This window comes from Amphiprion ocellaris, chromosome 8 (genome assembly GCF_022539595.1).
Source record: "Amphiprion ocellaris isolate individual 3 ecotype Okinawa chromosome 8, ASM2253959v1, whole genome shotgun sequence".
NCBI classification, from domain to species: Eukaryota; Metazoa; Chordata; class Actinopteri; family Pomacentridae; genus Amphiprion; species Amphiprion ocellaris.
In genome coordinates this window covers 35,325,863-35,351,786 of record NC_072773.1, presented here as the reverse complement: position 1 = coordinate 35,351,786, position 25,924 = coordinate 35,325,863, and the positions used below count along the sequence as shown (strand labels likewise).

The window sequence follows — 25,924 nt, the reverse complement described above, 5'->3', positions numbered from 1 at the left end:
CTGAAGACTAAAAAACCTGCCAACAGATTATTTTTTGTCATCACAAGCTTAGTCACCCTGACAGTAGAATACAAGGGGTGCGGTTAAAAATGTGTAAATGAGTAATATGACTGATTTACCTTCTTCTACTTTTAAAAGCACCACTTTTGAGTACAAAGATGGGTTTTCTGTGTGAAGGTCACTCTTGTACACAGGTTGTACTGGAGAATCCAAAACACTCAATAATGGAAAAAAAAAGGGGGGGGAATTAATTGAGGACAATTACAAACCAAAGACCAAGAGCTGCACTGGGCGTTCTTATCTCCAGCCCTCCACAAGATCCAATATGCTTCTCCCACAGCTGCACTCCACTGATAAGTTCTTCAAAACTCTTGAAATGGAGAGGGCTGGCCTCAGTTCATGCTTGAACACAACATGTTAATGATTCCAAAGATAGCACAACCCTTAATTATTTTTTTCATTATGAGCCGCAGAAAAAGTGATTATCCCAAAACTAAACGCTGCTGAGCTGTGTATTGTTAAGTTGGCTCTCTATTGATTGATTCCTTCAAACCTCATTCAAGAAAGAATAATCCAAAGTGAGCTTTGATAACGGAACCAGTGCTTTTCAAATTCTGGATTAGATGAGTATGAATTGTTCTATTTGTCGTCTCCTGCTGATGCGACTAGCTGTGTTTACTAAAGCGATACGTGTCCACAATCCGACACCCGCTTATATATTTCAAAAACGTTTTATCATCTTTCAATCAGCACAGTCCAAAACAGGTCTCTGGCTCAGTTGTTTTGTTTTTTTTCCCCCATCAAGCCCCACATGAAATGAGCAGCTCGGGGCTAAACAATTCCTACTGTGTTTGAAAGAGCGCAGAAACGTGATATGAGAGGAAATCTATTTGTCCGAGAATCCGACGTTACAAGGCCAGCGACAGGAGCAGAAAAGAAACCACAGCTCATCATAAACTTATTGATTCTTCTCTCTGTGAGCTGAAATTTGATCACACACTTTTCATAGCACTGAATGTGACTGTTATGTCTCCGTCTGTTTGCTGGTTCGCTACATTGGTGACTTGCAGATTTGGATTTTGCAGTAAGGCAGGCCCACTGGGTTCTTTTGATGAATTACCCATTTAAATGGCAGCGCTGGCCTCCCTGTGAGAAAATGTTCCATCGAAACAACTTCGCTTGACGTTATTTGCAAGAGCGGTATCACCGCATCCTGGGCTTGGTGCCATTTAAGCTAGTTTAAAGAAACACAAATGAACCAGAGCATGTTTTTTTTCTTTTTGCCCCTATAGCAAAATGACAATAGGTGCAGTCAGACCATTCTAAAATTGCAGCATTTCCAACTTCAACTGTCCCAAAAGACAATCATTTTGGAATTTCTAGTTTCAAGTTAGTTGTTGCTTTTTGTCGTCATTTCATAAATGTTTAAGTTCATGAGGTTAATAAAAAACTAATTAAAAATGCAATCAATAGGATATTTAGAAAGGTAAATGTACACCTTTAAAAACGGATGTTTGGTTTAAAATCTAATGCTGTTTTCACGGTAACTATGACTTATAAGTTTTATTTTGTTTCATATTTGTTGCCATTATTTGTTGATGTGCGTCATATGGACGTTTAATACAGTGTTAGTTAGCATGTGGGGCCCGTCTAACAACAGATAACTGGCTTGAAAGACTTTTTAGAATCTGTCTAATTTGAGACATTTTTGTAAAACTTTGTGCATTTCTGAAATGTTTGTGTGTCGTTTATATTCATAGTTTTCACGGTGTCGGCTGACCGAAGAGCAAATAAACACTAAAAGACATCTGTATGATGCGCGGCCTTCTTTCCACCAGACCGGAGCAGCTATACCAACTCTTTCTAAAGAAAAATATTTAAAGCCTGCAAATAAACAAAGACTAGATAACATCTGTACATTTGCCACAAGGTGCGTCAGTGATTGTAATTTGGCTGCAGTTACAGATCCTCCTAATGTCCTGTTAGCTTCCAATTGCTGCAGTTAGTGTCAAAATCCTGTCTGCGAGGGGCCTCATAGTTACACTTTGAAAACCAAAGCAACGTCACAATATTGCAACCACGCATTAATCAAAGACTTATCAATCACTAAGCATGAATAAAAGGGCAGGTCTAGTAAAAGGCATCATTTATTATTCAGAGCAATCAAGTTTACTGTGTTAACACGACTCAGATCATTGTCCCTCTATACTGCACTTAGACTACATTTAAAGCAGATTTTGGGCAGCACAAAGAAAAGAAAAAGGTCAGAGTAGTCATATGTGAGCCACTATTGCATGTACCAGAAATAAAAACAGCTGCGTACGTTTCCACATATGCACATACATTGAGACTGATGCTTAAAAGCATTTTCACCTGGAGTTGCAGCGGCGGGTCATGAGTTTACCTCCACTAAACAGCCTCGCTACAGGCACAGCACACACATGCGTCACAGGCAGCCCGATATAGCTCTGAAACCACATCTCAAAATTGAGGGCAGAGCCTTTGATCATGGGGGATAGCTGGTTCTGCAGGGTAATACGGGAGAAGCTAACACAAGGAGGAAATCGGGAGCAAAAAGATGGAGCAAGAGGAACTAACATACATATATCTGAAAAAATCTTTGGCTATTACACCGTGTCTAGAGCTCCTGTTTATACAATCAAAATAATCTTCTGATGGTCTGTTTCCATAGTAACACACAGCCTCTTGTGCACGTGTACACACAAACACACACATCTATGGCAGCAGTTCTATCGACTGTGGCTTCCACTTAGATCACATCAATAGATGAGCAACTTAGATTATGTAAGTGTTGTATCTGATGTGGCCTGACCTCACCGAGGGAAAGTCTTCGCCACACAAAGATGGAGATAATTTATCCTTTGCCAGCAGCAGGTTAATAACCAAACCATCCCGCAGTTGGCACCTGTCTTTATATGACACGCTGTCAGGGGCTGCAGGTGAACTGCCATCAGGCAAAGAATAACAACAATAATACACACAAATAAATCTAATTAATCAGTGCTTTTATCATAATAATACAAACACGTGTACAAGCCAAGAAAAATCAATCTGATAATGACAAAAAATGCAATGCAGTTTCAACCATCAGCGTACCTGTCTGTGAAAGTGCTTGTCAGACAAGCCAGGTTGCCTAGCAACCCAGGTATGACTTGGCCAGTTATGCAAATGTTTCTATTCAACACTCAAAAATCACAAGTCATAGAGCTGATTAAATTTCCTTTGAGTGCCTTAGTCCAGTCTGACTCCAACCAAACGCACAAAAGAAACGCAAAGAATGTGTCGGTAATGATGCAACTTCACCCAAAGTTTTCTGTAGAATTTGGTCATTTTTGAGCTATGCAGTATCAAGTATTGTAGTGGACAAACTAAACACGGTCATTACCTTTAGTTGCTATGATCCCCTTTTATCTGCAGCAACTTAAAGCCTAACAAAGCCTCTGTATCTCTGCAGACAACCCCTTGTGGCGTTCACACCACTCGATGCAGTCCTTCTCACTCAACACCAAAATCAAACGCAAATGATTTGGGGGACCAATAAAGCCGTTTCCCCGGGGAGCCACCAACAATCCACTTCCTAACCTACAAGCTGAAAACATTTTGCTCAGGGTTAAATGTCTTCGCTGTTCCTCAACCTTGCATTTCACTTTGAATCAGGCATTTTTGTGTCTCCGTGTTCCAGGAGAGCAGAAAGGACGGTTAGTCATTGCTCCAGCTCGGAGGGCTGGTAGCCGCAAAGTCTCTGAGGCATTGTCTGCCGGATCAATGAAGACTATTAAGTATGTTGTGTTGCTATTCCCACAGCTAGTGTATGTCTCTGCCAGAGCCAGACCTTGACCTCTGATGGAAGGGGTTAAAGCTTGGGGAGAATAGGCCCTGATGGAAGATGGAAACTGTGCAGTGTGTTAATGTCTTGCACAAGCTTTGGGCTCTCTCTCGTGCTCTGTTGAGCACGAATCAATAGACTAGTCATTTTCAGTTTTCATTGCAGAGAGCCATAAAACCAAGCTATTATTTATTCCATGTAATGGGCCTTTAGATGTAAAGTAAATGGAAAGATTCGCTGTGTCTCTACAGGCCGCTGTGGGTAAAGTATTTACTGATTTAGCATTTCAAGGATGTTAGCACAACATTATGAACTAACACACGAACAAATACCCCAGACATGACTCATGCAGACTAGCGCTCGCTCAAATTAGCAAATAAAATGTTACCGGCATTCAGAATCCTGAATGGCTCTTTTGAAGTGAAGGCATACACAGAGGACATCATTATTCAGATTCATGTAGAGGAGCTGTGGGTATAACACCATGAACATTTCCAATGAGGAGCCAAGAAATAAGGAAGTAATTGTGACCAAATATTTAGTCAGCTGAAAATTCAGAACGTCCTGGTGGCCCGATAGCCGAACAGTTTGGATACCAGTTGCGTACCACAAACCCAGAGCATGTGGTATGCAAATGCCCTGAGCAGCAAGTCCCTGGTTCTATTCCCAGTGTGTCATCCCTCTGCGCTCTTTCTCCAAATTTTCAATCTCCTTCCACTATCGCTATAAAGTAAAGGCATAAAAATGTCCAACCAATGAATTAATGTTTTTGTTTTGGACATATGAGGAAAAAAAGCCACAAAAACAATTCAAAATATTAAAAACAAAATAAAATACAACAAAACAGACAAACAAAGCAAAAATAACCCAACATATCCCAAAAGGAGTTTGACGAAGCCAAAGTTTATTTCCTCCTGCCACTTCTCCATCTCGACCATCAGTCACTCAGTACCCCACTCATGTAGTTATTTATGTACATATTTACAAACAAATTAGAAAATAAATAATACAAATAAACAAATATTCACTAATCAGTGAACATCCCGTGTCAAAGCCCATCCTCCTCCCTGTGAAGCTGCTTTTTAAACTCTGATGTAGGGATGTGCATTGTGAAAGAATGCATTAAAATAAAGGTTTTCAAGTTGACAATAAGGGTGTTTCAGAGACAGATATAAAAATCTGTGCCCTGATTGGGCAAAAACTGTTAGAAAAGCTGATGTCTCATTGAAAAAAAATAATGAAACATAATCCAGCATTACTTTGTAATTATTCTGACTTCTCAAGTGTTGACTGTGGATATCAAGTTGAGAATATGGTTGTTTCAGAAACAGGTTTTAAAAATAAATAAATCAGTGCTCTGATTGACTAAAAAATGTTGGAAAAGTTGATGTCTCATTGAAAAAAATAATGAAACATAATCTAACATTACTTTGTAGTTATTCTGACTTACCAAATGTAGACTGTATTAAGTTTGGAATAATAATGTTTCAGAAACAGACATTAAAAAAAAAAATCAGTGCTCTGATTGACTGAAAAAATGTTGTAAATGTTTCATTAAAAAAATAATGAAACATAACCCGGCATTACTTTATAATTATTCTGACTTCCCAAATGTAGACTGTATTAAGTTGGGAATAATGATGTTTTCAGAAAGAAATATTAACAAAATGAATTTTTCAAAAAATCAGTGTTCTAACTAAAAGTTTTGGAAACATTGATGTCTCATTAAAAAAATACTGAAACATAATCCAGGATTACTTTCTAATTATGTCTGACTTCCCAGATAGAGACTGCGAGTATAAATCTGACATTTCCACCACAAATTATGCACGGCATTCTCCTTTCTTTGCTATATTCAGCTATGTGTGTATTACCATTTTCAAAATCCTCTTTGCTACGGGAAGCGAAAGCAACGACCTCCAAGCGAGCAGCCAACACTCTGGAAAAGGCAAAGGCTTGGATTGTGCAACAGGGCAGGCACACTGGGTTCCTTAGATGAATCTTAATGACAGCGCTGGCCTCCCTGTGAGAAAGTGTCCCAGCAAAACAACTTCCCTTGACAATATTTGCAAGAACATTGTCATTGTATCCTGGGCTTGGTGCCATTTAAGCTTATTGTGATTGGTTTAAAGAAATATTCAATGAACCAGAGCAATTTTTAAAGCCCCTATAGCAAAATAACAATAGGTGCAGTCAGACCATTCTTCAGCACTGGTGTAGTTTATAGTATAATAAGTGTGATCATATATTTTGATTGTACGTTATTCATTTTTATAGCACATGATTGTGACTTACTGCTCTGATTAGGAGGGAGCAGGCGACAGTAAAAGGTTCCGTTTCTTACTGAGTCATGACAATTTCCATACCATTACTGTTCCACTGTGACAGAGAGCTCTTTTCTCTGCAGGCAACATTCAGAACTGTATTTCTATAATGAAATGGTTTTCAATTTATTCCTTACAAGATAAGCCATCATTTTCAATCTGCTCAACATACAAGTCCACCAGCAAGAAGAGTAATATCATGCATCTTGAACTGACAATTCGATTTTTGAAAAAAACTGATTGCAAGTAGCAGATAAAGAGTAGAAAGACATGATTTTATATATTGCTTCTGGATACTATCAGCTCAGTGAATAAGATATCCCCGGACATTTCATTGAGTGTAGTACCTTAAAGCGCAGCAGCATTAAGAATGACAAGGGTCTGACCTTGTCTGTATGAGCACCTCCGCTATGAATAATATTCACCCAGATCAGGCAATTATGACTTGGAGGAAAGGCAAACGGGAAGAAGAATAAACTAATCGATAAAGAGAAATGACAGATACTAAACAAATGACCTCAAGTTCAAGCTCGCTGCCTTTGATATGAAAGAATAATTTTTGAACTCAAAGAACACAGTGCAGCTGAGGGAGCTAATTCTAGCATTTCGAAAAATACTGCTGGATGTTTTGACAGCGGAGTGAAACCCAGGAAACACTCTGGCTTCTTCCAGCACTAGATGAAGACAAGACTCCCTTTGAACAAAATTACCCAATTTCCATTCTCATTTGTCACACTCTGGGATTGAGCCGGGCCACAATAAGCCATCGCCATAGCAGCGCACGGCAGCTTATCTGGCTGGGCCCCTCTCACTGGAGCGAGGCCTATTAGACAGGCCTGGTGGAGTCAGAGGACGGGTTGAGGGGGCAGATGGGACCAAAGTGATGTATTATACATGGGTAAAAGCCAGGCTGTGGCAGGCCAGCTGAGGCCCCAGCTGGAGGGGGACAGAATGACCCAGCCAGACCCATCACACATTTGCTCCTTCCCCCCCACCAGTCCTCTGAGACCGTGGGCAGCCTGCACTCTTCCGTGACCCTGGGCAGAGGTCCGGCACTATTGGCGAATATATGTGGAAGTCAGTCATTTGTGCTGAAATATTAATTTGAGACTTACAGAATCGACATTTAATTTGACACAATGGACTTCAGGATCCAGGAGTCTACACTGAATGTACACAGGCCTGTTATTACCTGAGTAAATGCTGTCATTAGAGCACATTGTTGAAGGGGTACTTAAGGCCAATGGAGCAAGATGTAAACACAACACTGGCATATTAACAAAAGGCATATACGAGGCCTTTTTTATACATGCCAAGAATGTGGAAGGATGTAAGTCAGTCTTTAGTGCTGAATTATTTAGTTGGATGATTGCAGAATCGACATTTAATTTTAAAACAATCGACTTCAGCATCCAGTCTACATTAAATGTAAATAGGGCTGTTTCATCTTAGCAAATGTTGTCATTAAACCATATTTTCAGGGGGCTATTGAAGGCCAATGGAAAGATGCCAACCCAACACTATCATATTATCAATTTACATAAGTTTTATACAAACATATTAGGAAAATGTTGCTGTTTTTATACATCCAGAGAACATAGGAGTGTCTAAGTCGGGCATTTGTGTTGAAATTTTTAACCCTGGAAAATCCACGGTTGCAGAAATGCAACATCACTTTTATTTTTTATTGTTTATATTATTTGTGATCATTTTTTGCTCAAATACATACATATATATATACACACCCACAGATATATATATATATATATATATATATATACACATATATATGAAATTAAAAAATATAAAAAAATATATATGAAATATAAATACTAATTTTTGCAAAATTTTTTTTATATATATATATATATATATATATATATATATATATATATATATATATATATATATATATATAAAAATTTTTGCCAATTTTTTGCTATTTTTTTTCTTTATTTGGGTCTTACAGGGTTAATTTGGACACTTGCAGAATCGGCATTTAATTTGATGGAAGGGTTTTCTGTATCCAGTCTACACTCAATGTACAAAGGCCAATTATTATATTGGCAAATACTGTCATTAGACCACATTTTTGCTGCATTACTTAAAGCCAGTGGAACAAAACAAACTTAGCAGTGGCATTTTTTTCACCTATATGTGGTATAGGCAAACATGTTAGAAAAAATAAATACTTTTTATTCATACATAGTCAATGGAAGTGTGAGTTGGTCATTTGTGTTGATTTTTTTTTATTTGGAGACTTTTGGAGACACAATTGACATTTAATTTTCCACAACCATCTTCAGCATCCAGTTTACACTGAATGTTCGTAGGCCAATTATGATTTTAGCAAATGCTGTTATTAGACCACATGTTTGCATGGCTAGTTAGGGCCATAGAGAAATGTAAACACAGCGCTGGCATATTAGTGATTCATATAAATTATATGCAAATACGTGAGAAAACAAAACCTTTTTATACATCCCAGGAACATGGAAGTGTGGGAGTCAGTAATTTGTGTTGAATTATTAATTTGGACACTTCCTTAATCAACATTTAATTTGAAACAACAGACTTCCATATCCAGTCTACACTGAATGTACATAGGCCTATTATTATCATAGCAAATGCTGTCATTAGACCACAGTTTTGGGAGGTAACTTAAGGCCAATGGAGCTAGATGTAAACTCAACACTATAATATTATCAATTTATATTATATATATGCAAATATGTCAGAAAACAGTTCCTTTTTATACGTCAAGATGAGATGGAACAACATTAATAGGGAAATACGTTGAGGTTTAGTGGATATATGTCACTGAGTCTGCAGCTTGTTGCTAGGCAGATTGGGTTTATCAGAGCTTTTTCTTAAAAACAACTCCACAGTAAAAACCAGAAGCCTGTACTACGAACAACAATTTGAGGTTCACTTCAGGTAACTTCAGATTTAGCTGTAGGTTTTCAGGACTACCTCAGTGTTTCATCTTTTCAAATAAGATAAAACTTTTGCTCAAAAAGGGACATGAAATGAGAAATGCAGTGTCTAAAAAGTAGAAAAAGCAGTAAGACGTAAGTGCAAAACAATACTAAAGTAAAATAGGTGAGTTAAAATAAGCCGGCAGTTATACTGAGGAAATAACTAATATCACACATGATGATGAAATCTTGCACCTGAAAATTAAGATGAAATGAAATATGGCATCTTGCAGACGGATGGGACATATTTCACATGTAATTAAAATACTGCACATGAAAAATCAAATGTTACACTTAATACTAAACCAGGGCACATTGCCATGGTAACTTATGTTCAATTTAACAAATCAATGCGTAAAATCAGCTCCTGCTGACCAATCAGTTCTTGAAAATGGCAGAGTTTTTCCTACAAGATCTGTTGGAGGTCAGCTAGAGAGGGCCTCAGATTTTACAGCTGCCAGCAACCTAGAGTCCATTTCTATTGTTCTATAGGCGTTTATATAACGATATGATGGTAAAACTGAGACTGACAAAGCGCTAAAGCCTTACACTTGTAGCCTACTTACCGCTTTGAGTGATGTTTTAATATCTATTCTTTACACATTAAACACAGTCAGGGTTGCAGCTGAAAGAACAAGGCTAAAACTGTCTAACACACTGTGAGACTGGATGACAGATTACTGAATTAGTCCGGAAATAGATTTTATTTTTATCAGACTACCTCACTATTTACTTGTTAAATAACTTGTTTGCTTTTTTTGTGAGGAGTAGAAGGAGACTACGTCTGTAATTTCATTAAACGATCTCATGTTGCATGATGACAACTGAACTAAATTTTGAATAAGAAACAGAGAAGCAGTGATATTGCTAAGCTTATTAACTTACATTCACACACTCAGCATTTTTATTTACCTTCCTGACTTTGGCTGCTTTTAGCCTGTAATAAATTTTGGAATTCTTCATCATGGTTAAGGATGATAGTTGTAGACTTCTGGGTCGGTATTATATATTCTGCACATGTTGAAGTGGCTTTATAATACAGGTCTCAGGTTGGGGAGAAAATAAAATTAACTCTTGTGTCGTCCTGCGGGTCAAAATTGACCCGTTTTAAAGTTTCAAAACGTGGGAAAAAAATATATTTTAACAGTGAAACTTCTGATGTCCACATTTTCAGCATTCCAGTGAATCCAGTGAATTTCGCTGGATTTTGGTAGATTTTTATGTGAATGTTCTTAAGAAAATATTACAAGTTTGACTGATATATCTGTAATCACTTTAGATATTTTTAGATTTTTACTAATTTTTTGAAAATATTTACAAGAATTTTCTTGCCAAATTTGGATTGTTCTTTTTTTTTTGTTAATAAAATTTTTAAGGAATTACTGGAATTTTCTTCCTGAAGGTTTTGCAAATTTTCTGAAATTTGGGGAATTTTTTTGCAGAATTTTTGGATTTTTTTCAGACAAGGAAACTATATTTTTTGGTGCCTGTAAATGAAGACAACAGGAGGGTTAAAATATTCCTCCATAGTTTCCATTAATTGCAGCCACTTTTTACACAACACATAGCAAGTCCCTCCATTGTTAATATGAAATTAGTGCAGCGTAAATTTAAAATTATCTATATTCTGAGAAACAGCATGAATGTTTTCTTGGATTTTAAAGAATACTCAAGTTTGTAGATTTTACAGCCAGGCAGCATTGATTCTCCAAGAACAATGCAACGCTTGCAATATGGATCTGCTTGGTGGTCGATACATATTAAAATGGCCTCGCAATTACTGGCTTTTGTGGAAATTTCCTTACAAGAAAAATCGATCTGACATGTTTGCACACTCATTGTTTTTTAGCGCAAAAATTTTGGGCAACTGTGCAAGAAAAATAAAAAAATAAAAAATGTGTCGACGGTGTGTAACAGCTTAGTTTTTTCTGAGTGACAGACGTGTGTGCAGCTCTGCTCCGATGATTAGAGCCGAGTGGAGGTCGGACAGGGTCACATAGATCTTATTGGTCAGCGTCTCTACTCAGTCACTGTCAAAGTCACCTTTCCTGGCCTCCAAACTGCGTCTGCCTCTCCTCCCCTGTGCCCAAACTATACCTTTCCATCCCCCCATTCCCCTCCGCTGATGAGTGACAGCTCGGCTAATGTAGTCACAGCTGAGTACAGCACGGGGAACGGGACTTAGAGGGAGGGTCGGTGGCAAAAGCTCACCAGCCAGTCTCCTCCCAGCTTGACTGCAGGATACAGACCAGATGGGCCCTTGGTGTAAAAAGGAAGATCCACATGAGCAGCTCTGCGGTGAGCTCCACTTACAGCACAATAGTGGCGACCTTATTCTAATGATGATCATGATTCAGTTAAGAGAGGTGAAGGGAGATTTTGATGCACAGAAATTTTGAGTTTTCTTGGCCTCTTCTGGTTAAGACCACTGACAGTGAAAAGTAACAACTATGGCTTTGATTAACACATGCACACACATACAGTATATAATAAAACCTTCATTCCGCCTCATACTGTAGATACTCATTTTTAATCAGCATAAATGACTGCTTCTAAATCTAAAGCAACCGTTTTGTGATCTTTTATCCATCTGTCAATCTGAACATGCTCCATTCTCCTCCACATTCCCGCTAACTGACGCTTCGCTCCGTGCACCAGCGTCCACAGCACCAGGCTGCTTTGTGCTCCTCTGCAGCTGCCTCCATGTGCCCACCTGGTCAGCGAGCCACAGCTGACCCCAGCTCCTATTTGCCAGGTCTATTTTTACCAGAGCAGCTTGATTCTGTGAAGCGTACAATCCACTTGTGAATGTACGTACGGTAAATATCTGACAGTCGACTCGGAGTGAATTTTTAATGATGCATTTGCAGCCTTTGTCGTATTTCAAATACAGCAAAACTATTTGTTCGTACAGAGAGAGACGGAATCAAGGAGGGAGACTGTCTCTTTTGAATCTCTGTTCCTTTGATCACAGCTCATAAATACTATTTTAACCAGGAATCATTACCGAGCTGCAGCGCTGCACGTTGAATCATTACTATATAATCACAACATTCTGCAATGAGATGAACAAAAGCGTAGGTTAATGACAGCAGCTTTCATCTGCAGACCCAATTTATTGCTAATCTCGGTAATATTTTGATGTGTAAATAGAGGCATGTGTGTCTTATCATAACTGATCATCAGTGGATTTGGGGAATGACAGAAAAAAAAACTATCAAACTATCAAAATCATCCATGTGTGATACACTTGTTCAAACTACTTCTATACTTAATCATCTTATATTTTATACATGAACTTGTCTTTTTTTTCCTCATCATTTTATCTTAATAAAAGGCTTGACCTGATTGATTAGGAATATAGGAACTTAATTCATCCTCTGCAACTAAATACTGCATGGAGCTTCTTGAAGTGAGGTAACAAAAATGGACATCAGTTCCAGCTGATAGAAGCCTGCTTCATGACATATTACTGGCAGGACGACTAAAATGAAAAGGACAATGTTCAAAGGAGTGCTGACAGAATAAGAAGTACCTGACAGGGAGTAAATTAACAAGACAGAGTCCTCTATGAAAGAAAGATGGCTATCTGTCTTCTAGAAGCAGAGGCAGAATGAGCGAATGAGTGATAAAGTGAAAAAAAAAGGAAAAGAGCGTCCAATGTCAGTCAGCAGTCACTCAGCCTCCACATGCCTCCTGTCTCCGCGTGCCGCTAGATTTTCCTCCGGCTTTGAACATTAAACACGCTTTTTAGCCTCAGAGAGAAACAGACACAGGGAGGAATCAAAGAGAGAAATGCAAAATAGGTACACTATGTGGAAAAGGTGTTTAGCTTTTTCTTACAAGGATGACTCATAAAAATGGCCAAACGCAGAAGCGGCCACTTGAACTTAAAGTAATCTTGCTGTCGAGCAGAACTCTTGACCGTTTTTTATTTGACGACATCTGTCAGGTTGTGGCTCACGCGGTGCGATTTTTCAGCCAAATTAATTTGGATTTGGTGCGAGGGACCTCAAACGACGCTGCTGCAAATTAGCACAACAAGCACATGCATATTAAATGGCAGAACAGCTCAATCACACGGTGCCACTTCAGACGGCCACATCCTCCCTCCCTCCCTCTAATTGGAGCTCTTAGGAATCCAGCCTCTCATCTCCTCCTCTTCCTCCTCTCCCCCAACAAAGGTTATGTGAAATTATCTGCCATAACAAGAGGAGAGAACTGCAGGAGAGAGAATACATTTGAGAGAGAGGGTGACAATGATGTCATTCCTCCATCGTCTCCCTTTAATGCAGCAGAAATGATTCATTTATTAACAAAACGGTGCCACAACAAACATCAAGAAGTCTTACAGCTACTTGCTCGGATGATTGATGCCAAAGAAAATTCATTTTTGAGGGCACTCGGGTCTCAAAAGACGACTTGGAGGAAGATTCAGTCAAAACGGAGATAGAGGTGAGGCAGCAAGAAGAAATAATTTAACAGTGAGGATATTTTCTCGCTCTGCTCTGTTCAGTGGATCTGTCGTTGCACGGAGGGTATTTGAGTGGCAATTGACTCAGATGCAGGAAATGTAACCTTGTTGTTTCACCCCTATTACACACAGTCAATATTTTCATTTCGTCTGTGGCCCTTTTGCCGGAGAAGCTCAGAATCAGCGTTCTGTGTCTTCACAAACAATTTACACTGGAGAAAAATGAAGCATGAAGAGTTCTCCTGCACTACAAGACTGCCAGCTATCAGCGCAAACGAGCCTTTTCTCTCAAACCTGAGCATCTCCTTGACCTTTGCTCTGTAAGATCATGGCATCTACCGAGATATAAGGTGGATTAAACACTTCTTGTCTAATGTTAGTACTATTCTGTAATAAAAATAAGTAAATAAATACATCAAATTAGATTTTTCCTTTTGCATTTTACTGATTTTTTCCCAAATTTTTGAAAAGACACAAAAATATTGATAAAATATAAGAACATATAACATATCAAATAACATTAAAAATCTGTAACTTTTAACAGATTTTTTTCACATAAAAAATTATTTTATGTCAAAAATTTTGCTTTTCAATACATCCTTAAATTTGTCAGAATTTTACAAATTCTGCCCTTTTTTAAAAATGGTGAAACTGGTAACTTCAAGCTAAATACTGTAAATGTAAACATGTTTCTAAATTTAGATTAGAAAATTAAATATTCTTCAATGTCTTTGAAAAGACACAAAAATACTGCTGAAAATATACTTTGACTAATATAAAATAACATTAAAAATCTGTAACTTTTAAATTCAGATTTTTTTTTACATAAAAAATACATTTTATGTAAAAAAAAAATTCTTTTCAATACATCCGTTAATTAGTCAGAATTTTAAAAAATAGTTTTTTTTATTTAAATGGTGAAATTGGTAAATTCAAGCTTAATACTGTAAATGTAAATTATTTCTAAAATTAGATAGAATTGGTTCACAATTTTTTTTTTAGTGTTTGTTGTTTTTTACAGTGTAGATAATCTCACAGCATATGCACAAAGGATGGTTTTCAAACCAGGTTTCCCTCAATTGTTTATGTTTTGCTTTCTTTTTTTGTTCAGTTTTTTTTTTAAACATACTGTATATTCAACAATTATTCATTCAGCCAAAAACGTCCAAAAATGGTAGCTGCAGGTTACACACTCAAATTCTGGGAAACTAGGATTCCAAAAAAACTAAAGTATTCAGTTTCCAATGAAAATGAACCCTATGTTTAAATTACTCATAATACTTATCATGCAGTAAAATCCTTTGGTCATCTGTATGTTTAAGCTTTTAGAGTTTAAAGGATCAATGCCTCATGTCATGATCATGCCATCAAAGTGACAGAGCAATATTTAGTGAAAATATCAAAATATATGGTGTTAAAATGTGGTAACATTGATTTTATCCAGGAAGTGCTGCAGAGCTGGCCTGGAATCTAACTTTCTATTGACTACAGTTGGCCAACAGGGCAGATTTGTACATCAAAGTCCACCGTTTGCAATGTTCTCATTGAAATGAAATGATTTCAGTGAAAACTTCACTCTGTTTTGTTAAACCACCCACTCTGTGGAGCCCACATGAAGCCAGACCAGACCTGCTGAATCCACATACAACTCTGTCACTAATGAGTCCCTCTATTTCTAGCCCCATCTGCCGTCATGTGAATTCCTAAATCTGCCGTTTTGTACCTGAGCATCCACGAGAAGGTGCCTCATCAGGGTCATGGACTTCTGCATTGTCTCTTTCTCGGGAGGAGGAAACGGAGGCTCCTCCTGCTCCAGGGGCTTGGGTCCAGTCACCATGAAGTTGGCAATCTGGTCGTTCAGGCTGTTCAGAGACTGCACAGCTAGAGGGAGACACGGAAATAAAAACAGTCATAAACAGGCTGATTCTCGTGCAAATCATTTCTGTCTTTCGTGTCATTAGTGTGGTGAACTTAAGGAGCGAAGGGAGGCTTGAGTGGATCGTTACATCCTTCACATACCAGAGCACACACATATTTCTTGTTTCTTTGGATTGCCAGCCTCCTACTGAGCAGGAACAGCAGAGATAACACAACAGGAGACCACAGCTTCCTACTGTCACTGACTTCCTCCGTCAACGCCCTCTCAGGCCCGCAATGTTCCACGTCGGTATGGGAGCCATCCTGTTTTTGTTTCCCTGTTCTTGCCCTTGTGTGTCCCTGGCAAACTTCTCCTTCCAGGTTTCCTCTCCCACATTAAAAAACTAGCCACCCCTACTGTATTTCCTCCGTCCCGCACACACAAACACACACAGGCTTCCTCAACGCTCTTCCCATTTACCATCAGCCGACCCCTCGGCCTTTGAAAGGTCGCCGCAAATATTTCCGAGGCCACCCACACGGTGGAAACGTCGGATAAATGAAAGACTGGAGGAAATTTCCATATTTTTGTGCCCTTTTTAGCATAAGTATCTTTTGTATTTTTCATGGGCTGCTACGCTAACCCCTAATGCCTCATTATCCATCTTTAGCAGCATTTAAACTTTTCAAAAGCCTAAAACTTGCGGCTTTTTCCGTTACAAAGGGAGACAGAGATGCAAGTGATCAAGGATTGACCTCGTGGCCAGAGGTCAACTTACGCAAACTCTGAGCCAATAAATCTCTTGTGTTTAGCCTGGAATCCTGTGCTGGCACATTTCTGCCAAATAAAGAAATCCAACCTACTAAATCCATATGAGTAGGATGATTTTAGGCCAAGCATCTGGATTGAGTCTTTTCAGGATGCAAATATAAAGCCTCTTTCAGACACAAAAGCCCACGCAAAAAAAGGAAGAGAGAGAGCATAGATTAATGTGTTACATAACCACACACACACACAAAAAAAAAATCTTTCACCGTGGCTGACATTTTCAAGCAAACAAGCTTTGAGTAGGAAATTTGACAAGTCGGCACTGAAGGCGGCAGAGATAAGAAGGGAAGGAGGGAGTTGAAGAGGAAGACTGTGTCCCCTCGAGGTGAGAGCCGAGCCGACGTCAGAATAATGAATACATGAGTAGGGCTGGTTGTCGCACGAGTTCGCAGACACTTCGGCCAGTTCAGCTCTCCAAACACTGTCTGAACACATAAATGTGGGTGCTGCTGAGCGAGGGTCTGTTCTTTACCCTTTTCAGCTTATATTTAACTGTGGCTGCTTTAGAGGCAAAAGGCCACATCTGCTCCTCTGGCTAATTTCTGCAGATTTTTTGGTACTGAAGTGGACACTAAATAAACACTCATTATATTTATATGAAGCTGGTTGGTGGTCCCAGTGCAGATCTGGAGGATGTGGTTTCAGCTGCTTACTCTTAGTGCCCTCTACTGGGAAAAAAATGGACATGCAAGAGTTTCTGACTCCAGCTTGCATCCTAAGAACACAGCTTCCAGATATATGGGGAAATGTCACACCAAAGGGGCAGTGTGAGGATATTATGTGGCTCTGATTTTACTAGTTTATGTAGAGAAAACACATAAGACCAGTTTAACACTACTTTCTGTGATAATCCCTTTTACGGGTCAGTATATAATTGCAGGACTTTTTGTATCATAGTTAATATTTTTGCTTTTTTCAGGCCTAAAATCAACATTGCCAGATGTTTGGTTGCACTGTTGTTGGTCCAAAACATGCAGGAAACTTTAGCCTGAACTATTAGCATCAAACAGTGATTGCCTGGTCATCAATACTGCAATCATTAAAAGCAACAAAGTACAGAAAAAGCTTTGGAGGCATCGTTTCACTGACAAACTATTAACCAGTTTAATGAAGTGCACAACCAATGTTGCTCCTAAAAGGTGTTATCAACAAGAATCGATTCTCACGCACGCACACACACACACACACACACACTTCATCAAGGACAACTCTCTCGTTGTACACTCTATACCATAAACCAGACAGCTACATTTATTGACTATATATTTAATCACATTATAGATATAGAAGCTGCTGCTTGGATGGCCGGCATTGATTCTTCAATAAGAAAACATTATAGTACAGAATAGCAGACCAGTTTTACAAGCTATTACTGGTATGGCCACATAAAACATCTTTATAGTGTAAGGTCAGTCATTTTTAATTACATACTCTGTGATATTCTGCTAAATAAACCAACATATCACAGTGACAGGGTGTTTAAGAGAGACAGCTGCTAAGGATGAGGATGCAAAATGTACCTAACTGCAGGGATTGTCATTCTGCATCTTCATCTGAAAACTGAAATAGATTCCACCTGCAGCTCGCCTTCAGCAAATATGAAAAGTGATGAAAGTGCGGCAGAGGTATGCAAGTGAGAAGGAAAAATAAAGATGAAATTGCAGTTGTTAGGTTACAATAGATGCGAAGAATATAAAATTGTCATTCCAGCTCAGTCTCTGCTCTTTTTCTGTCTCTTTCCCACTTTCTGTTGTCTCCTATTCTTTATGTTTGTTTTTTTTTTTTTTTTACCGTGTAACTGGGTCTTGCCAGCACAGAGAAATTTCAAAGCGCTTTACATGTCCTCCTATAGTGCAGGTACAGCACAACAAATGAGGGGGAGAGGCCACAGTGGCATCCCATCAGGCCTTTATCTTTTTTCAGGAGGGAGAACTGTGGGTGCTCGAGGAAATAAGATCACTACCAACGAAAAATGTTTGAAAGAATGTATGCAGCAAACCTAATAGGATAAGGTGCAGTAGTCGGGCTAAAGTCGAGATAAAAGGGGCTTATTTCATGGGGATTGTTCACAGCACACATGAAATCTTGGAGAAATATTGAGAAATACGGAGAGCAATGAGCCAAAATCCATTTTTGGGGTACTTCTGATGCCAGACTTACACTTGCTGCTGTTGCAATGCGAGCGAACCACACACAGTACAAAGTCAAACTCATCCAAGTTCCTGATTTCAGTGTGAAATATCAAAAAACTCAACTTAAAGCTGCACCTCAAGAGTCTACTGCATGCAATAGTGTATATATCACACATTTGCAAAGAGTGGAAACATTTCTGTCTCCTCTCTGTTAGAAATCATGACATATTTCAAATTGTGAATTATATTGTCATACATTTCTTATTCTAATGTATTCCACTGAGCAGGATTTCTGGCAGAACTTCTCCTATTTGCAAGGTGAAAGGAGGAGGACGGCCTTGAAGTGTTAAATCTCCTCGCAACATTTTGAGTTACAGCTTGAAGAAGGAACTGTTACTTCCATTCTCTTCATGCTGCAGGTTTTACTGCTGCTGATATGGTCTGAATCTAGCATGGGTGGCCTTTTATAGGGAACAAATAAACACTGATGCATGTTGTCAAAGAACTCGCTCACTGTTTATTGCCATAGACGCACGCACTCACAAGAACTGAATGAAAAATGTCCTTATAGGCCTGTTGCCTACTTTTCATGGGAGGCTGAATTAAGAGATTCAATAGCCATTTAACGGAGGACGGCTCTGCACCCACGCAGGGAATACTCATTCTGTGCTCACCTTGATGAAACTAATTCCTTCAGTACTCAGCTGGAACCTTGTGGTTGATTGTGTGCACAATTAAGCACAACTTAAAATAACACACCTCTTAAACATCTGGCGAATGGAACAGATGGGCTGCAAGAGGTGCAAAGATAAAAATTAATGAAATCCTACATTGAAGTACGTGTGACATCATTAAACAGCATCATTAACATCATAATAAGAGTTATTTTAGGCTCTGGGAAGCCGTTCGATCGGCTCATTAATGAAGAAGTAAATATGTATGAGTGCTTTTACTGAATGAAGTAAATCAATGTGCATATTTTGACAGATAGAATTCTATTTGAGTGACACATTTGACAGGGAAAAATAAAGAAATGAGGTCATGATCTAAATCTGCAACTGAAAAGTCATGATATTGGGGGAGTTACAGCTGCTCAGATGAAGAGGTTTATATTAATCAGAATATTTTACAGCACAGATTTCACCTGATTGAATGAAATAACGTTTTTGAAGTGGACTTGCAGCAGTGCGATACAACACTGCCCCCCGATGGCAGCAGCAAAACCCCACAACTCCAGCCTCCTCATCACTACGCCGAAACTGCCGAACGTTGTTTACAGCACTCCCATAATTTAATCACACTGTGAAATGAATGCAAATCAGACAAATCACTGGGGTGAGAAACATTCCCAGGCTTGAGCTGATAAAACAGGAAAAGGAGCGCGACAATTGATGTCAAGTTAAAGTCTGAGTGAAGATATGTGACCCTGATAGGAACGGACATTCACAAACACCTTTACGACGCCAGACACACTGAAAATTGGCTTCCTAGGTTGATACGTGAATCTAATTTGAAGGAAACGTACTAAATATTATAGCAAAAGCACAGCCACATTCAGAAGAACAGAGTGAACTCGTGGATCACTGACTCGTTTTGGCTTTTGGTTGTCACATCATGAACAGACCGTCAATCCCCAGGAGACAATCCAGACATTTCAGGCTATTTAAATAAGACAAAACAATTAGTAGAGAAAATATTATTTGGCAGATTAACTTTGAAAATAACTGAGACGTGCAGCCTTAACAGGAAGTAAATACTGAACATTTGCTGCTATGTGAGGATCCACTTCTTAGCTCTGTGTTTTATAATTGTAAATTTAACAACTTTAGATTCTTGACTGTTTTGTTTTGGACTAATCTGTTTAATTCTGATCACATTAAGCATCACAAGTGATAATATTTGAAGCCAAACATGGACACAGGACAGCCTTAATATCAAGCAACTACTGAGTATTTGATCATTTGTGAGGATTCACTACTTATCTGTGTTTTTTAAATGTAAATTTAAATTTTTGGGATTTTGGACTGCTGGATGGAGACTGTTTTATTTTGAGCTAATCTGCTTAATTCTGATCACATTAGTCATCACAGTCAATATCTGCAGCCAAACATGGACACAAAACAGCCGTAACATAAAGCAACTACTGCATATTTCCTGGTTTGTGAGAATTCACTTCCTATATCTGCGTTTTATAATTGTAAATTTAATACCTTTGGATTCCTAACCGTTTTGTTTTGGACTGATCTGTTTAATTCTGATCACATTAATCAACCTAATCAATAACACTTACAGCTAACATGGACACAAGACAGCCTTAATAAGAGGGTAAATACTGAATATTTCCTGGTTTGTGAGGATTCGCTTACTGCATGTGTGTTTTTTAAATGTAAATTTAAATTTTGGGGGATTTTGGACTGTTGGCTTGAGACTGTTTTGGACTAATCTGCTTACTTCTGATCACATTCATCATCATAATCAATAATATTTGCAGCCAATCATGGACACAAGACAGCTTTAATATCAAGCAACTACTGAATATTTCCTGGTTTGTGAGGATTAAATTATTTTCTCTGTGTTTTATTTGTAAATTTAACATCTTTGGGTTCTTGACTGTTTTGTTTTGGACTAGTCTGTTTACTCCTGATCACATTAATCATCACAATCAATAATATTTGCAGCCAAATATGGACACAGGACAACTTTAATATGAAGTAAATACTGGGTAACTCCTGTGTTTGTGAGGATTCACTTCTGATCTCTGTTTTCTCTAATTGTAAATTTAACTTCTTTGGTGTGTTGGATACAGCTTGTTTTGTGGTAATCTGCTTTATTCTGATCGTATTCATCATCATAATCACTTATTTTCTGCCAGACATGGACACAGGACAGATTAGAACATTTATGAATAAAGTACAAGCTAAAAGCATTGACACATCGAGCACACAACGCCGTCCCACCAGCAGAACCCACACAAGATTTACATGGCAATGATTAAAGAGACAGGGGTTTGGAGCACATATGATTGGCTGTTTGCTGCCGAACCCCGGGGGTTCTGTGGCTGTGAAGCAGAGAGCAGCGAGCAGAAACTCTCATCTCTGCAGAGCTCATTAAACTCCACTAATCGTATCTGTTACTGCTGTAATGGGCGGAATAAAGGGAGAGAAGCAGAGATGGGATGTGGTTTCCTGGAGGTGGAGAGCCGTGCACTTAAAAATTGTTTGTGTCTGTGGGTGTATTTGTGTGTTTGCCCATGATAGAAGAATCTGGCAGCGGCTCACTGTATCTGCCCATGTCCTCCCTCCAGCAGATAACTGCATCCCCTTCTGTTTCTGCTGAGCTTTTCATGACTGAGGCGTTCTTCTCCTCTCTGTCCTCATTCTTGTGTTTTTGCACTCCGGTTGTAACAACATCCTCAATTCTTGAATGGATTAGAGAGCAGCTTGAGGTTCGACACTGTTTCAGCATAATAAAAGCAAAATCTGATATCTGGACACAAAGAAACGGCAGCTGCAGCATTACTGGATGCATGCTGTTTGTGTACTAACTTCATCTTCTAATAATTCCCTCTTTTTAACAATGTCAGCTCATAAACAGACTCAAAGCCTCGTGTCTGTCGCTTTGTGCTTTCTGGTTTTGGTCACAGCCAACATTAAGCTCTGCAGAAACAGGAAGGATTCAATACACATAAACCCAGAGCCAAATCTAGATGAGACGCTATGTCAACTCTCTGGGTTTTATGGGAAAATTCTTTTTGTTGATGCTGGGTGGTCTGAGAGTTTGCTATCTCTGAACGATGAAAACTTTTTATAAATACTGTCAAAGTTTGGATCTAGGACAAGCATCTAGAGGCAGAAGAATCTCTGCTTGTGTCTGGTGTAAAAAAAAAAACAACAACAAAACAACAGGGGTTGTTTGTTGAGTTGTGAGTTTGTTGAATCTCCTCGACTGTTCTGATTAAAATGTGAATCCCAGGAGAAAGACCTCCGACTCAAAGCTCATAGTTGAACTTCTGAGCGCTGTACGGACACGTCGCATCAGCAGGACGGCCTTTTAGAACACTGTGCGAATTTTAAAGACAAAAAAAAAAAAAAGCTCTCACTGTGAAGTTATTTCAAACGTTTTCTTAACAGGATAATGCACTCTCTCTGAACTCTGTGTCAGCGGTTAATGGAAAACTAAATGCTAAAATATGCTCCTTACATACATATATGCATGCAATATTTTATTTTTAATTAAAACTGCAAACAACCCCAGCTCCTGATACAAAATCCTCCTCTGTTCTTGATGTCGGAATATTTAAATATTCATGGGAGTTCATGCAGCAGCGAAGGTGTCAGTCAGTGGAATGATGCTGAGCTTGGCACTCTGATGTGAGGAGGTGGCGGCGTGAATAACACCACTGCTCTCACTATCGTCCTGCTGGTTTTGGCTGCGGAGGCTGGAAGCTTCTGCTAAAGCATAAACACGGGGGATTATATGTGGAATGACATTCTTCCGTCAGGGTTAAGTCTTAACCGTGAATGTTGTGTTCCATCTGGGAACTTTAATTTAGGGAAATGCTCTAATTAAATTAGATTTAAATCATTTTAAAGCACTAATAACTCAAGGAAATGTTCAATAAACTCGGTGCTGTTTTCTTGCAGTGGTTGCAAAGATGAGATGAGGAGGAACTAGCGCTTTAGGTGCTCTAATAATGACCAAAGACAGCCTTTATCGGCATTAAAAAGCAGATTTTCTTAGTTCTCTTTTAGTGGCAACATTGCAGATGTGGTTTTACATGCTCAGGTTTGCAGTACATTTAAACTCCAATACAATAAGAATATAAGAAAAAATGTTTATAAAATGTTTATAAAACTAACTGTGAATAATTCCTACTTTTTAAAGAGAACTTTAATAGTTTGAAGACATTTTAAAGTCATTTTGGACCCATTTTTAGTCTTTTTTTTTTTTTAACCCTTCTCAGCCATCCTAGACGATTAATTCGTTTTGAACAGTTATGGAAGATGTTTTTTTAGCAAGTTCTGCACAAATTTGAGTAATTTCTAGTCATTTTGCACATATTTTGTGTCATTTTTGACAAATTTTGACAACATTTAGAGAACATACTTATTTTATGAGGTCACATTTCAGTTATTTAGACATGTATGTTTTTATTGTTTTTACTCATTTTTGGAACCCTGCTAAGCCATCCTAGATGTTTGACTGCTTTTGGACAGATTGTAAACAGGAAAGGAGGGTGTTGGACAAATTTTAGTCATTTCTAGTCATTTTGTACATATTTTGGGTCATTTTTGACAACATTTAGAGAACATACTTATTTTATGACTTAAAATTTGAGTCATTTTAGACATGTTTTCATCATTTTTGATCATTTTTGGAACCCTTCTAAGCCATCCTAGATGTTTGACTTCTTTTGGACAGATTGGGAACAGTAAAAAAGGATTTTTTTCAGCAAGTTCTGGACAAATTTCTACTAATTTTGGACAACTGTGGAGATTTGTTAAAGATTTTTGTATCATTATAGTCACTGTAACCATGACAACCAGTGAACACTACATCAGCTGCCTGCTGATGATCACATGATTGTGAGTCTATTACAAATCCACCACTGGTGTGTTTCTGAGTCCCATCAATTCCCGCCGTCCACTACATATTTAGGTCACGTGATTCGGTATCCGTACATAACGTACACATACAGAACACACGCCTGTTCTCAGCACAAGCTCATTTTGTTTGTGGGTACATCTACAAATTTTTTTAAGATTTCATCCGTCGGAAATGATACAATGACTGAGCAGCCTTGGAGGAGTACTTCACTCTGAGTTCTGAGTGCTTTTCTTGTTTGTCTTAAACTGGATTCTTCACTGTGAGTCTCCTTTGACAGCAAACTGAATATGGAAAACTTGTCGACTGTTGATTGGCCAAAAACAAGGACTGCAAAAGCATACATTCTGGGATGCTAATCTCTAGATTAATCAGTTATGAAAAGATACATGCAAACAGCAGCTGCCAAACTAACAACAGCAGAGGAAAAAGATCACAGGAGCTTCATGCATACTGTGATCTGTTGCCATACTGTACTACATTACATGCTGAGAGCAGGCTGGTGAAACAATCACAGAGCCTCCTGAGTCCTTATACAAACCAACTATAAAAACCGTAGACAGAAAGCCAATACACCTTCATCACCGTGAGGTACTGGAGGAACACAATTTACCGAGCGGATTCGAGATTATTTTCAAATCTGTGCTTTGTTTATGAAACTTTAATAGGCTCGGCCTGATTTTCTGTACACTCACTCTGTGTTTTCTATTAGATCCTCAGTAATATCCTGTGTATGAGACTGAACCGAACCATGCCTCCCATACTACAATCAGCTTTCTCTGAAACAGCCACAAATCAGTGGAACAGCCTGTCTGACGGTGAAGAGGGGGCTGAACTCCTATCAGCACTTTTACTACCAACTTAAAAAGTCTGTTAAGAGCTGCTCACCTCTGCTCCCATGGACTTTAACATTCTGCCTTAAGGTCCTCATGAGTTCTACTTATTTCATCTTATGTATAGTTTTATATCTTGTTGCTACTCTGTACAGGCTGTTGTTGTGCTGTTGTGTTTTTGTATTAAATGATGACATTTATGTTTGTTGCAGTTATGTACGCGTTTGTTGCAGCTCCCTTTAGGGCTCAACAATGAATTGATTTCAAACCAAAAACACAATTTGAAATAAATCAATTAGCAAAGTGCAAAGGCTGCAATTTACAATATGTTAGATATAGTTATCAAATTATGAAACTTGTGCTTTAATTCAATTTCATTCAATTTGAGCCAACTGAAACTTTCAGGCATTCTTTATTCTCACCCTTTCATCAATGTGCACTGTAAAAATAACAATTTTTACATTATTTTACAGATCTATTATTATTCATCCTGTTTAGCTAAACTACTGACAGTAACTACCGAAATCAAAAGAGAAAATAAATTTATTCACATCTTAACCATAAAAATACAAAAAACAAATTAAATTAGTATTTTTACAAATTGCCATTTTTTCTTTTACAATGTGTGACTGGAATATTTTACTGTTTTTTTCTGATTGTAAATCAGCTAAGATCTATCATTTTTTAACAGATATTTAAAGGTTTTGAATGCTACAGTATTCCTTTTAAAGATAAATTTTACCAGGTTTGTTTTCTGACAGTTTCTAATGTTTCCACATTGTGGTTTGACTGACAGAAGCCCAGTCTTATTATTTAACAGCCACACCTCTTACATTTTGCAGCACGTCTAAGCCAGGATTTAAACTGTCCTATGAATGCTTCTACAAATTTATTCCATCCTCTTTGTGTGACAGTCGGGCTTTTGATGCTGATGCTTGATCACATTTTATATCTACTACACTGAACACTGGCCAAAAATGTGAATGTGCAAATCAGATTGCAACTGCAATATCAGAAAAATTGCACTCCAAAATTTTTCAACCATA

The 25,924-nt window shown here is 38.3% G+C and overlaps 1 protein-coding gene across 8 annotated transcripts in view; it reads right to left on the bottom strand.

Annotated features, from left to right (window-relative positions):
• Window positions 1-25,924, bottom strand: part of kazna (kazrin, periplakin interacting protein a) — a 228,083-nt gene that overhangs the window by 183,751 nt on the left and 18,408 nt on the right. For all 8 annotated transcript variants that reach the window (XR_004847692.2, XR_004847691.2, XM_023274358.3 and 5 more), the window contains exon 2: window positions 15,347-15,504. Coding sequence is in view for 6 of the 8 variants with exons in the window: in XM_023274358.3 (XP_023130126.2) it covers window positions 15,347-15,504 (158 nt within the window). In the remaining 2 variants the exon portion in view is untranslated. The remainder of the gene's footprint in view (window positions 1-15,346; window positions 15,505-25,924) is intronic.